General features: G+C 40.5%; 2 protein-coding genes across 2 annotated transcripts; both read left to right on the forward strand.

Annotated features, from left to right (window-relative positions):
* Positions 1 to 1,415: 1,415 nt before the first annotated feature.
* Positions 1,416 to 3,526, forward strand: trmt12 (tRNA methyltransferase 12 homolog). Its single transcript, XM_084009763.1, has 6 exons — positions 1,416 to 1,659; positions 1,768 to 1,933; positions 2,034 to 2,226; positions 2,316 to 2,466; positions 2,634 to 2,708; positions 3,389 to 3,526. The coding sequence occupies exons 1-5, from the start codon at positions 1,571 to 1,573 to the stop codon at positions 2,671 to 2,673; spliced, it is 639 nt and encodes a 212-aa protein (XP_083865889.1). The 5' UTR covers positions 1,416 to 1,570; the 3' UTR covers positions 2,674 to 2,708; positions 3,389 to 3,526.
* Positions 3,527 to 6,823: 3,297 nt separating this feature from the next.
* On the forward strand, positions 6,824 to 16,565 carry sytl4 (synaptotagmin-like 4). Its single transcript, XM_084009761.1, has 17 exons — positions 6,824 to 7,107; positions 8,564 to 8,749; positions 9,875 to 10,090; positions 10,547 to 10,656; positions 10,857 to 10,974; positions 11,073 to 11,237; positions 11,791 to 11,899; positions 11,994 to 12,081; positions 12,183 to 12,277; positions 12,614 to 12,706; positions 13,185 to 13,363; positions 13,741 to 13,843; positions 14,287 to 14,448; positions 15,340 to 15,445; positions 15,526 to 15,634; positions 15,716 to 15,924; positions 16,413 to 16,565. The coding sequence occupies exons 2-17, from the start codon at positions 8,616 to 8,618 to the stop codon at positions 16,553 to 16,555; spliced, it is 2,139 nt and encodes a 712-aa protein (XP_083865887.1). The 5' UTR covers positions 6,824 to 7,107; positions 8,564 to 8,615; the 3' UTR covers positions 16,556 to 16,565.
* The last annotated feature ends 268 nt before the right edge of the window (positions 16,566 to 16,833 follow it).

The following is a 16,833-nucleotide window of genomic DNA, read 5'->3' on the forward strand; positions in this document are numbered from 1 at the left end:
AAAAATATTCCATATTTTCTTAATAAATAATGTTGAAAAATAGGAGTTAACACTTATTCTATAGCTGACACATGCTGAATTTACATGCAGACTATGTATAGATTTATATAATATATATACATTTTATTCAGTACTTCTTTAGTTAATTATTAAGCTCTTAAATGGTGTTTGCATTATTGCGCTTGCACGAACTGCATACATAATGACATAATGAGATATCAGGGAGGATGAGATAGGCCTAGTTTGATCTGAAAGCAGAACGTTTAAAGGTATTACTGAAGTAACGTGCAGTAGATGAATATTAGAGAGATGAGATAAGATAAAACGGTTTAATCCAGTGAGATATTGTTGTGCAGCAGTTGTGGTAGAAAGTAGGAAATTGCATGTAAAAAAATAGATACACAATATCAATAAAGTTACAGGTAACTTTATCCCCCAAAGGGGAAATGTCATACAAATACCACATTTTTACCATTAACAAACTATAAGACAAACATACAACCAAATGGAAAATAACAAGTCTCCTTGCATTAACTCTGTATGAAACCACCAAATCTGACATGACATCTCAAAAGGTCAATAAAAAGAGTATAAGTCTTTACACATTTAATCCACATTTTCAGGCAAAAACTCAGGATATCTTGGCCTCTGTTGCATCAGTTTTGGTTTGGCTCATTATTTTATTTTATTTTTAAAATCTGTCTCTCTGGAGTCCTACCAACATTATGTGAGAGTAATATGTTACCACATAAATAAATAAAAAGCAAGAGCATAATGATTTTTGGTAAGAAAAATACAGACAAAAAATGCAAAAAAATAAATACAGACAAAATAAATAAATACATGTCCCTTTATGAGAGATATTGCTTTGTTATGGTGAGCTTATAAACGTTTAGTTACATTACGGATATGTGATTTAAACGTATATAACGTTAGACTGTTATTTCGGCTTTGTTTAGTAATGAAACGGATACATCTAAGGTCAAAGGATAATGTGTTTTCCTTATTTATTTTTTCTCAAAGCCATGTACAGTTACGTTAACGTTACCCTTCGTTTTGAGCCGTTCGTCTCCATCTACAGCAACTTTGTCCAAACTGCTACAGATTTATTCCTACAAGAGCTCTCGTTCTCTACCAAAACATTTAAAAGAAATTAAGAAGTATCCGTTACCTTTAAATTATGCATTGCTCATCTTCAGTGTCAGAAAAGCTAAGAAACCTTCGCAGTTTAATTTCAGGAGTAAGCTAGCCAAATAGTTTGATAAAGACGTTTACAATAAAGTTTTGCATTTTGAAACGTCCGTCCTTGTAAATAGTCCGACTAGAAACACGCTTCGAACAGTTACTGGTGTTCCGTCAAATACTGTTCCCCTGTCGGTATGTGTTCCCCAAAAATCCACTGGCCGGTGCGCCATCACTTTAATAGGAGGGAACTATATTCGACAAGGCATCATACTTCGACACAACACCTGTTCCGGTTAGCTATCTTTTTTTGTGTCGTAAGCTAAATTAACGTTAGCGCGTTTGAACCGTCACACAAGTGGAAGTGGCAGTGACAGTGGATTTTCGTATGCTTGTAAATGGGCGTAGTGCCTTGCCTCCGTGTGCCGCGGTGCCATGCACAGCTGTTCAGGTAAAATCAACCATCCAGCTGCGGAAGTAAGCTTGCGGTTAGCATGGGAATCAAATATAGATAGACCGATAGAAACCAAGAGCAATATGGACAGAAACATTATTGGAAACACATTCAAACGCCTTCTGTTACAGGAGACGTCTGCAGTCGAAAGGGGCTGTTGATCGGAGTTTGTGTTTACTGACAGACTCGGATGAGACAGTCCTCTTGCCCATGTTACCATCCTGTCTGCCACAACTTGACCCGCAATCTCTCCGAACCGGGGCTTCAGGCAGTGCCTGTGAAGTAGTTGACAGACAGGTAATTAAAACGTGAGTTTTTAACCTCTGTGCTGCAGCTTTATTTTTTATTTTTATTATTTTGTATTTATCTGCTGTTGTCCGTCCTATTCTCGCCATAGTCTCGTCTGCGGAAGAAGAAGAGGGGGAGAACGAGTGGTGATAAACTAGAGGCAATCGTCCAGGAGGTGTTGGAATCTCATGGTGAAAGATGGACGGAGGAGCTGAGGGGGGACCTCCCTCGCAGCTTCCAGTGGCATGGAGACCTACTCCTACTGGGAGAAAGCTTCTCGCTGCCACTATGGAAGAAGATGGGTAGTTCTCAAAGTTATCCACACTCTCCTTCAGTAGCACGTGCACAAAGTACTTCAGTAGAATATTCATTTTTACTTTCTTTTTTTTAGATCAACAGCTATGGAGTGTAGTGGCCAAAGGACTGGGGGCAAAGCGGCTGGCAAAGATGGGTCGAATATCCAGAGATGGATTCAGGTCTCCCGTGGTGACGGTGCTCTTAGGAGAGCAAAGCTGGGTTAAACATGTGGACAATAGAATTAGGTAAGTCTCAGTCATAATCAATCGGGATAGTTTATTTGCCTTGGATTTGCTCACTGAGAAGAACTAAATAATAAATGAACAAAACTGGCCACAACTTAGATGGCTAAACTGATGTCTTAACCTTTGTTTCAGTTACGAGTTTGATGTCAACAAATGTATGTTCTCAGCTGGAAACATAACGGAGAAGCTCCGGGTGGCTGGATTTGACTGCAGAGGCGAAACTGTAGTGGATTTGTATGCAGGTGGGAGAGCTGACAACGTGTTTTTACATTGATGAGGAATAACGTATCATTCTTTTACACTTAATCATCACCAAAGGGGAAACAATAAAAAGCACGTCTTATACTTTATTTTTTTACTTTATATTTGTTGACCCGTTGCATGTACTTTTGTTTTCCAAGGTACAAACTAATTTCATCAGAAAATATTAATGGAAAAAGACAAAGAACATGCCATAACATTAGTCTCATGTATAAATCCCTAAATTGCCCCACAGTTACAGTATGGGGGCAATTTGATAGTTTTTTAAGATGAATTTAATTAATTCAAAAGTAGTATTTTATGTTAGTGAAAAGAAAGAAAAAACAAAAAAAGGGCTTGGAAAAAAATCCAAACAGACAAGATAATAATAATAAATAATTAAAGTAAATTAGTGAAAATAAAATAAATTGAGATTCATTAAAATAATAATTATCGTAAAGAAAGGAAATACATAAGTTAAGTTAAGATAAGTCCTAACAAGTTAAAAGTTAGATGAAAGCAGATTGTGAGATGATAATAGAGAGGAGGGAGTATTCATATGAATACTCCCTCCTCTCATGACTATCTGGATGAATTGTTTTTAGTCCAGTTCCAAACCCATTCACTCTTCAGTAGAAATTAAATATGAGATATTAACAATCAACACTGTTTCTTGTGTCAGGTATCGGATACTTCACTCTCCCGTATCTGGTCCACGCCGGGGCCGGCCACGTTCACGCCTGTGAGTGGAACCCGGACGCAGTCGAGGCTTTGCAGAAAAACCTTGCTGCAAACAAGGTGTCTGACCGCTGCACCGTCCACCAAGGAGACAACAGACAAGTAATGTGTCTTCATCCCATAATGCTTATATGATTACGTTACAGTATTAGCTGTCTTAATTAAATGGTCTTCACCACAGGGATGGAGGTGTGTTCTGCCCTCTAGTGCTAGAATTCTGTCATTTAAATTGATAACAAGCTAATTTGGTTTCCAATCATTAACAAAATGACACATGCAGTGTTAATGTTATGGTGTATATTGAATCGTTTTGTTTCTTTATATGTAATATTCGTAATATTTATACATAAAAATGAATCAACTGTATTTCACAGTTCTAACTTCTGCCAGGAGAATTTCAAACCTTTTAATTATGTCATCTAAATTAACCCAAAAGAATGATTTTGACACTTTTTTTTTTTTAGTATTTAGTATTTGAAAGTTGGTCAGCAAAAAAAAAAAAGAAAAAAAAAAACGTTTTTCTTCTAGTGTTATTAATTGCAAGCACATTTCTTGCATCACAGTGGTGGAAATTCTGAATTGCTAATTTGTCAAATTTCTCTGAATCATTTAATTTTTAATTAGTCTGCATCTCCTCCAGAATACAAACTATTTCACAGGTGAAATCATTCTAAATCATGACGTTTAGCAGGAGTCACAAAGTCAATCTATTGTGTAAAAAGCATGTGTTCCTATAGATATTTTGTGCAATGACTAGCAATCAAAATCGTTTTTTTAGGATAATAATTTACTTATATGGTTTTTTATTGTTTTTTAAGCTTCAATTGAGTGACATTGCTGACCGAGTGAACCTGGGTCTCATACCGATGTCGGAGGACGGCTGGCCTGTTGCCTGTCGACTGCTGAAGAGAACAGCCGGTGGCATTTTGCACATTCACCAGAACGTTACCTCGGCGTCGCCCAACGCGGCGGCCATTCCAGCAATCGATGATGTCGCCCCGAGAATTTCTGGGAAGAAAGCTGCCGTGGAGGCGTGGCAGGCTTGGGCCGACGACGCAGCAGACCGCATCGCCTCTCTTTTAAAAGACATCACTGGCACGCGGTGGATAACGAACAAGCAGCACGTAGAGCACGTGAAGTCCTATGCACCTCATGTTCACCACGTTGTGCTGGACTTGGAGTGCAGACCATCCTGAGCCAAGGAGCTGAACACAGATACGGAGCGGACACTGTAGCATTCATCATTTGATGTGCTGCTTTAGAAGCCTCCAACACAACAATTCACCAATTGTTCTCTATGGTTATTTCACCTGGCAGGCGGTGAAATCAGCTGCCGCCGTGTGTTTATAAACCTTTTTATTTATCCAGGGCAGGTTCCCGTGGCCCTGCCTCACACTCAAATATAATCCCATCTGGAAGCTGCCACGCTGTACCACAACTACAGCCTTATCTTATCAGTGGTGGGTTTTGATGCTTTGCTCAAGGGCACTTCATTGTTGTGTTCTACTGCCTCCGGTGTTTGATCCCTAGACCCCCCTGTGGTTGGCTGGAAAGAAAAGCTACAGACCGCGACGTGACTCATCCACTGCGCCTGACGTCACTGCTTGCAATTACAGCGACACCCAAACCTTCAAGACTGCCAGAGAGAGATCAGATACAAATACACTACTCTGCTTTGTCAATACATGTTTGGAACTTCAGAAGGCAGCAGCCATACTTATAAATTAGTTTAATACTACTATTTCACTTCAGAGCTGTAGACAGTTGGCAAATTAAAGAAGAAAAATGGAGTGGAGAGACAGAAAGTGAATGCGTACATACCTTAGGGTCACTGAACGGCATGGAAGTGATGTGAATCACATGATGTGGCCTTGGCAGTCAGCAGGTCTGACCCCAATCAAACATCTATAGGAGATTTTGGACCCAAAAAAGGGAACATCTTCTGGATGAATTGTGTTCATCCTTCCAGTAGAAAGCACTGAAGCTTGTGGTGAATCAACATGCTACTACAACATGTTTTTCTTTTCCTTTGTTAGGCATCTGGATCTGCTGTGGAGGCAGCAGGGATTTACTTAGTGAGTGATGGCCCATATGAGTGTCGTTTTTTTTTGTCGTATGAAATTCAAAGTCAGCAGAAATGTCCAGGGTCACCTTAGTCCATTCTCAGTCAGCGACCCCTCAGTCTTTAAATGGAGGCACCTGGTTGTGCTCGTTTAATCAGTAGAGACTAAAAAAGATCATCTATAACTTATCGTCAGCCAACTACGGGTTTTACATATAACCATAAATATTCAAATCAACATATACACTCATTCTGAAATACCATTATATTTACAATGGGGACAGGAGATGAACAAGGTTGTTTATTTATCCTTTCTTGGAGAAAATAAAGATATCATAATGACAATATATTTGTTGTACATCAATAAATAAATGGATTAATTATTAAATAAATAAATAATGGCATAGTGTACTATAGGGAACTATACAGGTAGACCATCTGATGTGCCTTTTTTCTTGATGACAATAAATGGCTGGCTGTTTGTTTATGTGTTGCATTTCTCACGTTTACAGTCTCTTTTTTTTTTCTTTTTTTCAAAAGTAGACCTGCACTTCCTGAAACTGTTGCCGTTAATGTTTGGGAGGGTAAAAGGAGCAGAGCAGATTAATGGACTGTTTCAACGGGTCAGATTTTCCACATCTGGCCCTCCTGTGGTAAATAGTATGGAAGCCCATTTATGCCACTTTCACACAGGGAAAAAAAGTGTTTACGTATCTCAAAAATGTAGTATGTCATTATCCTGAGATACTATTTGAGGTTTCTCATTATTAGATGCTAAGTCATTTTTTTTAGAGACTAAGTCATTTTTGATAAAGTTTCTCACTATTTTGAGATACTAAATTAATATTTTGAGAAAGTTCCTTACAATTTTGAGATACAACATCATTTGTTTTAGATAAGTTGTCGTAGATGAAGTTTCTCACTATTTTGAACTACTAAGTTCATATTTTCAGATAATTTTTTGAGATTCTAAAGGCCATTGCACACTGAGTCCAATGCGTTTTTTTTATTATATATTAGTTATGTAGGTAGTCCAGTTGATTGATATTTTAGATGTTTCCTATGGTGGCTCTGAGTGGTCAAACAAGATAAATCTTTTTTTTAAATACTAAGTCAATATTTTGATAAAAGTATTTTCTTTTAGATACTTAGACAATATTTTCAGATACGTCTTTTTTTTTAAGATACTAAGACAATATTTTAAGATACGAAGTCTTTTAGATACTAAGTCAATATTTTGAGAAGGTTTTTTTCTGTTTGTTTTTACAGTGGCGGAAATGAGCTTCCATAGGACGGGCTGAGGAAAAGCACCTGTCATGGAAAATGTAGAGAGGCGCTCCTGCTCGTCTGCTGCAAACTTCCCTCATCTTCCGGGACTCCTGTAGCGCCCGGAGCACGAAGTCAGACGTTTTTTGGAGACGGGAGGGGAAGACGTGGGGAAGGAGACTGGGACATGGTTACAGCCGACAAGCGAAGTGAATTTGGACACACGGAAATGTCATCATCTTAAACTGCTGGCTCGTCTGCTGCTCTTTGTCACCGTTTTGTTGGTTTTCTGTCAGGAATCTCTCTCGTCGCCTGAGCTCGACTTTCAACAACAGGTGGGTGTCATTTTACTGTGTGTCAGTAAAAAAAAAAGCGAGTGGTTTTCCCCAAATCTTCACCAACAGTTTAATATGGACGCAAGGAGGGGGGACGTTAGCGCTCATTTAGGTTCCAGTTGGTTCAAACGTTCGACCGTTAGTAGTTCGTGGATCTATTTAATTCTGAATGTCGACGTGGTTTATCGCAGTTTGGTGTTTTACAAAAAAATTAAAACTTTATTAAAATCCTTGTTAATGTCTATATTTTTGCAAAAGTTGCTATGGTGCCGAACTTTTCCCCTCTATGTTTGTTTTAACCGAATCCTCTCTTTAATATTCCGCGTGCAGTGTTTGGAGAGGATTATTCCACTTGGCGCATGCGCCGTTTCCTTGAAGGTTAAGTTTCACCTGCACAAGTTGCCCTGCGGGTGTTATTGAACTCCTGGCAGACTCAGTTGCGCTCCAGGCATTCAAGCTATGAGGAACAAAAGGTGCAGTTTTGAGTTGCAGCTTTCCCACACGTTACTTAACAGACAGTTCCTCCTCTTTATGGTCGTAAATGAAACGCAGCCTAACATTTCAGAAGGGAACAGTCATAAAAGGATTATCAACGGGACCCCAGGTCACAGATGTTTAAAAGGGGCCACATCCTCACCTACACCACATCCTCTTTGTCTTCCTGGTTGATGCGTGTCTCTTTAAATTACATTTTATAGTAAAGGCCAGGGAGGGGGATCCTCCTGACACCTTGACCCACTAGACCCGGGCCAGGTCGACCCGTTCAGTAATCCTTCCATGATGACAAGCTGGGCTTAAACAAATGGTTTAGTCGCTGAACTCCGCCCGGTTCTCTGTATCCTTAGAGGGTGGGAACCCTTCACAGTAGCCAAGTTCGTGTTATCCCTGTCTCAGTCAAAACAAACTTTCACCCGGGCAGAGGCTTTCTGTGGGATTGTTTTTTCAGTCCTCCAACATCCTGGTTCCTTTTTAGCCATGTATCACTTTTGGAAAGCTTTATTAGTTTGCTCCAACGTTGTAGATTAATTCCTGTCCTGAATGGGAAAACATGCTGTCTCTGTTGGATTTGTGTTTATCCGGATTCCCATGAGCAATCCTTCTTGCATAAGGCTTTTTAAATAAAAGAAGGAGGCTACGACTCTTGCACTTGAAAACTATCCATCACAAAGTTGCTCTACTGCGGCGTCGCTGTATGCAGGCAAACAGGAAGAGTGAAATGTAGCTCACTAGCTTATTACTCATTTGATTAGGACCACGCAGCTGTTTCCTGCCTATCTGTATCTTCATCATCAATTAAGTCAACAAGAGCTCTGCTTAGGTTGCCTTCAATCAGATCACGGAAAGACCTTCTCTCCTGCAGTCAAGTTATTAAAATACAGGCTTTGACCGTATTTAATCAAAGGTTTTGCAGTAACACAGTGGAGAGTTTATTGCTGATGTTGTGTTTGCTCTTCAGGAGATCTTCTCCATGCGACTGAGCTGAGCCGGTAAGCCTGCACTGAGGTTTTATGGTTATCGGCGCGATGCCTCAGGCTGATGACATGATCAACCTGGGTTTCCTGTCCGACGGAGAGCGGGAGCTGATCCTGGAGGTGCTGCAGCGGGACGAGGAGCTGAGGCAGGCCGAGCAGCAGCGCGTACGGTGAGAGGATGACGCTTCCTATTAGTTGAACCAAATGGTTAACTTACTTTAGTTTTCCTCACTCATCATTGATAAAGGTACTAAAGGGTCATTGCTAATTAATTAAATTCAAGGTATTACTCATTCAATTAAGTAATTCAGTTTAAGTCTAGCAAAACTTGAAATATGGTTTTTAGAGTATTTTTGATTTATTAAAAATCTGTCAAGTATCAAATGTTGGGATTGTTAGTCTTATTTACTTTGATAATGATTGAAATATTAATTTGATTATATATAGATCTATTTTTTTAATAAAGGCAGCATTTGTATACAGCTTACAACAGACATTACCATTAACAATGCACTGAGAAAAAGGACAACATATTCATATTTCTTAAACAACGTTAGTTAAAAGTATAATTTTGTTATCTTTACTGATAACCAGGTATCTTATTGGCACCAGTGTCAAACACCTCAAACATTACCCAGCCCTAGTTGCTGGGTGCTGAGGACAAATTTACACTAGAGGCCATGTACTGGACCACAAAGATACAATGAATATCATATCTTATCTCAATATGCATACATTGTCATTTATCAATAGAATTGCATTGTGATAATATGATCACATTCGTTTTACGAGAATCCGAGTTAGATTTGAAAAGATTTGCTTTATTTGCTGATTTGCTGATATGATGCAATGTGCCTTTTCATTATGTATATTATGGCTGCACCAAACAATTCATTTCATCATCAATTTCTTTTTTTATGAATTGTTTGTTCAATAAAATGTTTGTTACAGTCAGATTGCATGTTTGTTCAAAATCCAAAGACATAATACTTTATTATAAAAAAGAGAAATATTAAGGTGGAGGTGGAGGCAGTGAACTTTTTGCATTTTTATATCAAAATCAAATTGATTAACTGGTTGTTTCAGCTATAAAACGTGCATTTTGAAAACGATATTAGTGTAATATATCTCAACCATATTAGTCAGCACCAGTCCTCCATTTGGATGTATCATTTTTTCAAAGCTATGCAGGGAAATGTACAAAAAGGTTACATTTATATATAACTTACAGACTGTAGACTCCTCAAGAAGGAAAACTAACTTCCTCTTTATTATTTATTCATTTTGTGTCTCAGGGGTCTGAAGACAGACTTGCTGGAAGTGAAGAGGAAAGGGGCCAAACGTGGCAGTGGCCGGTACAGTCAGCGGAGTTGTGGCCGATGCCAGGAGCCTCTGAGTCGACTGACTGTTTTCTCCAGCCAGTGTAAAATCTGCAATCACCATGTGTGCAGCAACTGCCGAACAACCTTCCCCGAAGGATCCTGGCTGTGCAACGTGTGTGCCAAAGAATCGTAAGAGATTGTTTTGTTTGCGTTTGAGGGAATAATGTGTCTGGAACAAATCAATTTGTCTTTAGAGTTCATGTTGTTCAGATATTCAACCAATCCTTAAAAGCTCTGAGGCAAAGTGAAGCCTAGTGAAGATGTAAAAGTCCCAAATATACCCAAGTTCAGTCAGGCGAGCAAACAGGAGGCGTGCATCTGTTGGGGATTATTCAGCGCTAGATGAAGGCATTTGATGTTGTTATGAATATTTTCAGCATATTCTGGTGTGTGAATGATTAAGTCCAACTATATGGCACAGAGGAATACGTTGTATCAGGCTTTGGATACACAAACGATACTTGAAATAATGGAAAAAAAATATTTTAACTGTTTGAAATGGGGTGTATGTGTATTACAGAGCTCTAATCAGTGAAACGTGAGTGTGTAACTGTGTTGAGTTTAGACCTTTATTATTTATTCTAGAGATCTCAAGAAAAGGACAGGTGACTGGTTCTACGATCAAAGGGTCAACCGGTTCTGCACGACGCCTGGCCACGACCTCGTGAGGATGTCCCTGAAAAAGCGACCTCAGGGTGAGTACAGGAAGTGGAAGTGGGTATCGGCCGTTCAGCCGGGAATGTAAACAACTCTGTCAGGGCAAATATGAAATGGCCGCAGTCACTGGAATGTAGGCCCAGTTCAACTGTACGAGGAAATAAACGCTAAGAGAGGAGTAACACGACAGCGCTTTGTTGAACTGGTGAGTGATTTCAACTCTTGTTCCGCGTTTCAGCAAAGAAGCGCGAGACAACGGGAGAAAAGCTGCTGAGAAGTTCTGAAATGAACCCAGATCTTCCCGTTCCTGTCCCAAGGGTCAGGCAGAAGAATCAACATACGGACAACGTTAAAGGGTGTGTCATCATTCTTCTCATCGGTGGCCAGGTTTAGAAACACTAATTGATTCTCCTACTCAGATTAATAACGCGTCGTCCCTTTGTCATGTTTACAGCCATTCGAAGGAGGGTTCGGGATCCATCGCTTCAATGGAATCGCTTGAATCAAAGGAGGAAGTTTGTTCAAAGCCAACACGCAGTGACACCGAGTCTGCAGAAAACAACAGTATAAGCAGTAAAACAGAAACCGAGTCCGGCTGTGTGACCCCAGAGCAAAAAAGGTGAACTCACCTGCAGTTAATCTGAAAGCATTCCATGGTGACTTCAAAGCAACGTTTTCAGGGCAGGAATGGTAGTGTTTGGTCCTCCAACCCCGAAGCTGCTCAGTGTAGATGAGTCAGAAAATCCCTCAAACAATCTGATGATCAATTATATAGATTTTTTTTACTATACATTTGGATAAGTTGGCCTGCAACCTAAACCTCATAGTTTCCATTAAAATAAGACAAAAGTGTTCTAGTGGTTAAAAAATATCTATTTATGTAAATTGAAGTTTTGCTTAAATAGAGAAGAAAAATCAATCAGTACAGTCTGCTTCATTATAGATGGGTGTCCCCATATCATGAACAGGGCAGCACTTTAATGTGATGATTTACTCACACATGGGTGTTTTGAGCTGGTATTGGCTGAGATACCCCAATTGCTAATTTCAGGCTAATCGGGATGAGAGTGTAGACACTAGGTCATACATAAAAAATGTAAAAGGTAATATGATATGTATTTGAATGTAAAAAGTTGTAGCCGTAATTAATACTGATTTGTATCATCACGCAGGAGAGAGAACCCCTCAGCTGCGTCCAGCCGAGCAGGGTCCACTGTTTCCAGTCTGACTGCTCTGGTGGAAGTAGATCTCCTTAGAGATGACAACCTGGAAGCTCACAATGTATGATTCTTTCAAGCAACGTCTGTCACAAGCCATTTGATGTTTTTTTTTTTTTTTTTTTTTAGTGACTGATCGACTGCTTTTCTCACTACAGGACCCAGAAGTAGAAGTCAGCCCAAGCCCGGACATAGATGTTGATAGACTCTTCAAAAAGAGCGTCAAACGATCCCCAAAACTTCCTGGTTGGTATCTGATATAGTCATGTGCAAATCTGTTGTTCTTCTACCCGAGTCAAATGAAAAACATTGTGTGTATCACAGCTGAATTGCCGATTTTCTAACAGAGTGTGTATCGACGCTGGACCTGCGTGATGGATGTGATACAGCGGAGGTCTCGATGGGCAACAGGAGCCGTTCTGTTCCGGGCTTAGACACACTGGTAAGAATCCATCTTCTGATACCCTCTTAGAACATGTTGTCAGGAATGTTTCCATCAGCTGGATTCCTGAAAGTGGATTTTAGTCAGGCTGTTTATTCTGTGGTGTATTATTTCCTGTATTATTTGTTGAATGTTACTACCTAATAGAGGTCATCATCTAGTTGTAGGCATTTACAGGATAATTTAACATTTCTCTATTTAAATTGACTATAATTTGACAAAAATGTGAAAAATATAACACAAGCCTTATCATAGCTCACAACACAGCCAACCATCCAACAATGGTAAACCTTACACTGTTGATCAGGCTTCTAAATGTTTGTTCTGCTGCCACAGGAAGATGGAGAGGAGGACGAAGATATTGACCGTTTGGTTAACTTTCATAAAAGGTCGATGGCTTCAAGCTCCTACAGCCTGAATAGCTCAAAGGTAAAGTATTGCCGTTTTCTCACAGCAAGCTAGAAGAGCAGCTCATTATGACTCTCAGAACGGAACTCATTTTAAGATAATCTGAACGAGCATCTTTAACCTCAGAATATCCTCCGGCAAGTAAGGAAGTGTGAAATTGACGCGTAAAGCCAAAATGTTTCTATAGTTACCAAAGCCTCGTGGCCATGACTTTCACGCTGTCGCTCTGGATTTAGATATTGACAGAAGCCTCCTGATCTTTGCTAATTTGTTTGTCCCTTCCTGTGAACCCTCCAGCATGTATGTGGTGTTGATGATTTCTTTAGTTCCCATGTTACTTTTTTTATTTCATTTATTTAACTATGACGTGAGCCTTAAGCCTTCAGAGTCTGTTTGTCCAAACATTATCTTAATGTCAACATTTGATGTTTATGGAACTTGGAACAAACACAGGAGTGGTGATGATGGATTTACATCCTGTGTTGCATGTTTTCTCCAGAGCACGTTGGGCAGCATGATGAGCATTTACAGCGAAGCAGGAGACTTTGACAGCGTGGAGGTCAGCGGGGAACTCCTCTTCTCTCTGAGCTACGACGAACACACCCAGAGCCTCCACGTCTTCATCGAGGAGTGCCACGGGCTGGCCTACGGCGACGCCTCGGGCCGGCTTTCCCACCCGTAAATACTCACTGTTCTACTCATAACGTGGAGCTCGAACGCATCCTTTCAAGCAGTTTGTCCAAACTTTGGCCTTCAGATTGCAGCTCATGGCTCTGAAACGCACACATTGTTCTGCTGTACACACACACACACACACACACACACACACACACACCCCTCAGTGATGTTAACACAGCTTTGATCAGTGTAGATAAGAAGCTGCTGTGTGTACAGAAGTGTTTATAATCGCGTCCCCGAGGTGATTACTTGAGCTTCACAGGAAATTGAATGTCAACAGATATTTTCACACACAGCATGCGGGGCAGTAAGCACATCCAGGAAAAAAAAGCATTTGAAACATCTTTCTGTTTTTTTTTTTTTCTTCTGCGTTTCAGATACGTCAAATGTTATCTCCTCCCCGACAAATCTCGCCAGAGCAAAAGGAAGACCAGCACCAAGAGACACACGGTGGACCCCGTCTACAAAGAGACGCTGAAGGTGATGGTTTATAACTGGCGCGTCTCTAACCGTGCGGCTACTGTTGACCTTCTCCTGTTGACTTAATGACACTCCCTGATTAGTGACCTTGCGCCATGCCTGCTGCAAATAATGGCCACACCTACAGAGACTTTAAGATTTGATATTGACATTGCAGATTAGAATAGCTGTTGTCAAATATTGATTTGCGTACAATGTAGAGTCAGCTAAATACTGTGACAAACAGAACTGCTGTGGGAATCGATTTGTCATTTTGGATTTGTTCTTTTAAAAGAGGGAGAATGTCATAATTTAGAGCATTTCATCATCCAACGAGATCTGAATTCTGCTTGTGCTTTAATCCACACTAATACCCTGGGGCCGAAGCATGAAAGTGATATGAGGTTTCTGTATTGGGACGGGCCTTTGATCAATCCTGTCTTCTCCTCATCTCCCACTCACAGTACTCCATCAGCCGCTCTGAGCTGGCAACCCGCTCCCTGTTGATATCAGTCTGGCATCACGGTCGCTTCAGCCGCAACGCCTTCCTCGGAGAGGCGGAGATCCCTCTGGACTCGCGAGACCTCGACTCCCTGTACATGGACCGTGTGGCACTCAGGGCCAAGGTAGAGAAGAGACACAGCTTGTAGTTTTTCTTTAGCATAGTAAAGAAAGGTGCCCTGAAGTGTTTACATTCAGCGGTGCTCATCCATTCGCAGTATGTGAATCACTGAGGTCCATCTAATGTGATTAATACATAGCCTTCCTCATAATGAAATCTCTGGGAGAGGCATGAAAATGCTTCTCGTTAGTAAACATGGTTGCACTATTTTATGTTTAATCACAAGCAGTCTAATGAAGAACTCCCCAGGATACATCTTGTGGACTCCTTTTGAACTCGTAAATATCTATTATAAATATTGTTACAAATGAGGAAACTGGAGTCTGGCAATAAGCTCTTTCTAAGTGAGTTGTCAAATGAACGAGAGGGCACAAAGAGGGATCGTTTGGGGTTTGTGCCCAAATTCACATGGACTGGGTACAATAAACAAGTGCCATGTTTTCAGACTGTCACCTTAAATATGCCCAAGTGCATTAACGAGGAGGAACATTTGCTGAAACTAACCAACGGAAGCATTACAGATGTGCAGGGTGTAGTAAATTGACGAATTATCATGCAAAGCTGACGAATGAAGTGTTCATGTTGACAGAACTAATCAGTGCTGATCAGATGATGAAGAAACAGTGCACTTCGTCGTGCTTTAAATCAGAGCGAGTGGCCCAAAAGTCAGAATAAATCAAACCAAGGTGAAGCCATTGATTAGATCCTTGGCTGTTGCATGAGATAGATGGGTGTCTTTGTATAGATTGGTATAGGTTGGGTGATTAAAAGAATTATAATAAGAAATTTAGAATCCTAGATATATATTAGATAGATTATATATAGACAGATGCAGGTGAATTCTTAATGTGCACACTTCGTTTATGTCCTAAAATAATGTACTTTTCTTGAACAGTCTGCCTCTGCTGTGTCGGCTTCAGCTTTTGCTCAGTACAAAGGAGAGCTGGTGATCTCCTTGAAGTATGTCACAGCTCAAAAGCCAACAACCGAGAAAACCAAAGGTGGGACTAAGGCAAGAAAGCTCTGACTGTGTTGGATGCACTTTGCCTTCGTGTTCTAAGAGCGTCCGTCTTCTTCTCAGGAAAAAAGGCGGCGGTTGGGGGAGGGGGAGAGCTGCATGTCCTAATTAAGGAGGCAAAGAATCTGATAGCAATGAAACAAGGAGGCACCTCCGATAGCTTTGTAAAAGGGTAAGCGATGAACTCTCCAGCCTTATAATGATATTGTGTTCCCCTACAAGTGTTCCTCTTTACTAAACTGTGGTTCTGCAGGTGCTTGTTCCCATCGAAGACAAAGAGCACAAAGAGAAAGTCTCCAGTTGTGAAGAAGAACCTGAACCCCCACTACGACCACACGTTCGTGTACAAGGAGCTGGCTCTGGAGCAGCTGGAGGAGATGTGTCTGGAGCTGACGGTGTGGGACAGAGAGGCCATGTTGAGCAACGAGTTCCTGGGAGGAGTTCGTCTCAGCTCCGGAAAAGGTCAAATAAATCCGGATATTTTCCTCTTTTGTTACCAACCGACTTTCAAGGCTTACTGTAATCTGATACTTCTCTTATTTCTCCTTTGTTACCCAAAGTATATTTGTCTACTGTTTAATGAATGTGTTTTTCCTTGTTTGGTTCACAGTGGTTTTTGAGGAGGTGCATTATTTTATTTTCTGTTTTGGCTTTAATATTTGTTTTGGTTTGGCATTCCTACCCCCTCTAGATGTGGGTGTAATTTTCAATTTAATTAATAAAAAGAGTAGAATCATATCCAGCATTTTCTAGTTTAGTTTTATTGTCAGAACGCAATTGCTTTTGTGAGAAAGATGTGCTTAATTTTAGATTAATGCTGAAGCACCTACAAGGTTTTTGTGTGTTTTCCCCAGTTTGTCAGCGAGTGAAAGGAATTTGACTAGTGGCAAAAGGGCTCCGCACTTAATTTTACACTCAGGATAACGTTCATGTTATCTCTACTCCTGCAGGCATGGTGAAAACAGGAAAAGTGGAAGTGGAAATGGACTCCGTTGGAGAGGAAGTCAGTCTGTGGGAGAAGATGATGCAGTACCCCGACTCGTGGGCAGAGGGCACTCTTCCACTGCGCTCCACTATGTTGAAAGGCAAGTGAGGACAAAGCACAGGCCTGAACCTGAATAGACAGGGAGGAGGCTGAGAGCAGCAGAAGCTGTGCGGTCTGAGACAAATATGACATTGTGGGTATATTTTTGCAATATTATCAGAACAGAAACTTCTCTACAGAAGTGAACCTACATACTGAGTGGCTGGTGACTGGTGTAACTGTTGGAAATGTGCCAAAACATCACAAAACCATTTTTAAGAGCATTGACACAATTTTTAGGTTTTTAAAATTCAAGCTATATAATATTTTGTTATTCAAATTCATGC

The sequence above is a fragment of the Eutrigla gurnardus genome, assembly GCF_963514095.1.
Source record: "Eutrigla gurnardus genome assembly, chromosome: 5".
Taxonomy (NCBI): Eukaryota; Metazoa; Chordata; class Actinopteri; order Perciformes; family Triglidae; genus Eutrigla; species Eutrigla gurnardus.

Coding starts and splice junctions, on each gene's coding strand:
- sytl4 (XM_084009761.1), top strand. CDS start 8,616: ATGGTTATCGGCGCGATGCCTCAGGCTGATGACATGATCAACCTGGGT. Junction 8,750..9,874: donor GCCGAGCAGCAGCGCGTACG/GTGAGAGGATGA, acceptor TTTGTGTCTCAG/GGGTCTGAAGACAGACTTGC. Junction 10,975..11,072: donor CATACGGACAACGTTAAAGG/GTGTGTCATCAT, acceptor TCATGTTTACAG/CCATTCGAAGGAGGGTTCGG.
- trmt12 (XM_084009763.1), top strand. CDS start 1,571: ATGCTTGTAAATGGGCGTAGTGCCTTGCCTCCGTGTGCCGCGGTGCCA. Junction 1,660..1,767: donor TCAACCATCCAGCTGCGGAA/GTAAGCTTGCGG, acceptor CTTCTGTTACAG/GAGACGTCTGCAGTCGAAAG. Junction 1,934..2,033: donor GTGAAGTAGTTGACAGACAG/GTAATTAAAACG, acceptor TTCTCGCCATAG/TCTCGTCTGCGGAAGAAGAA.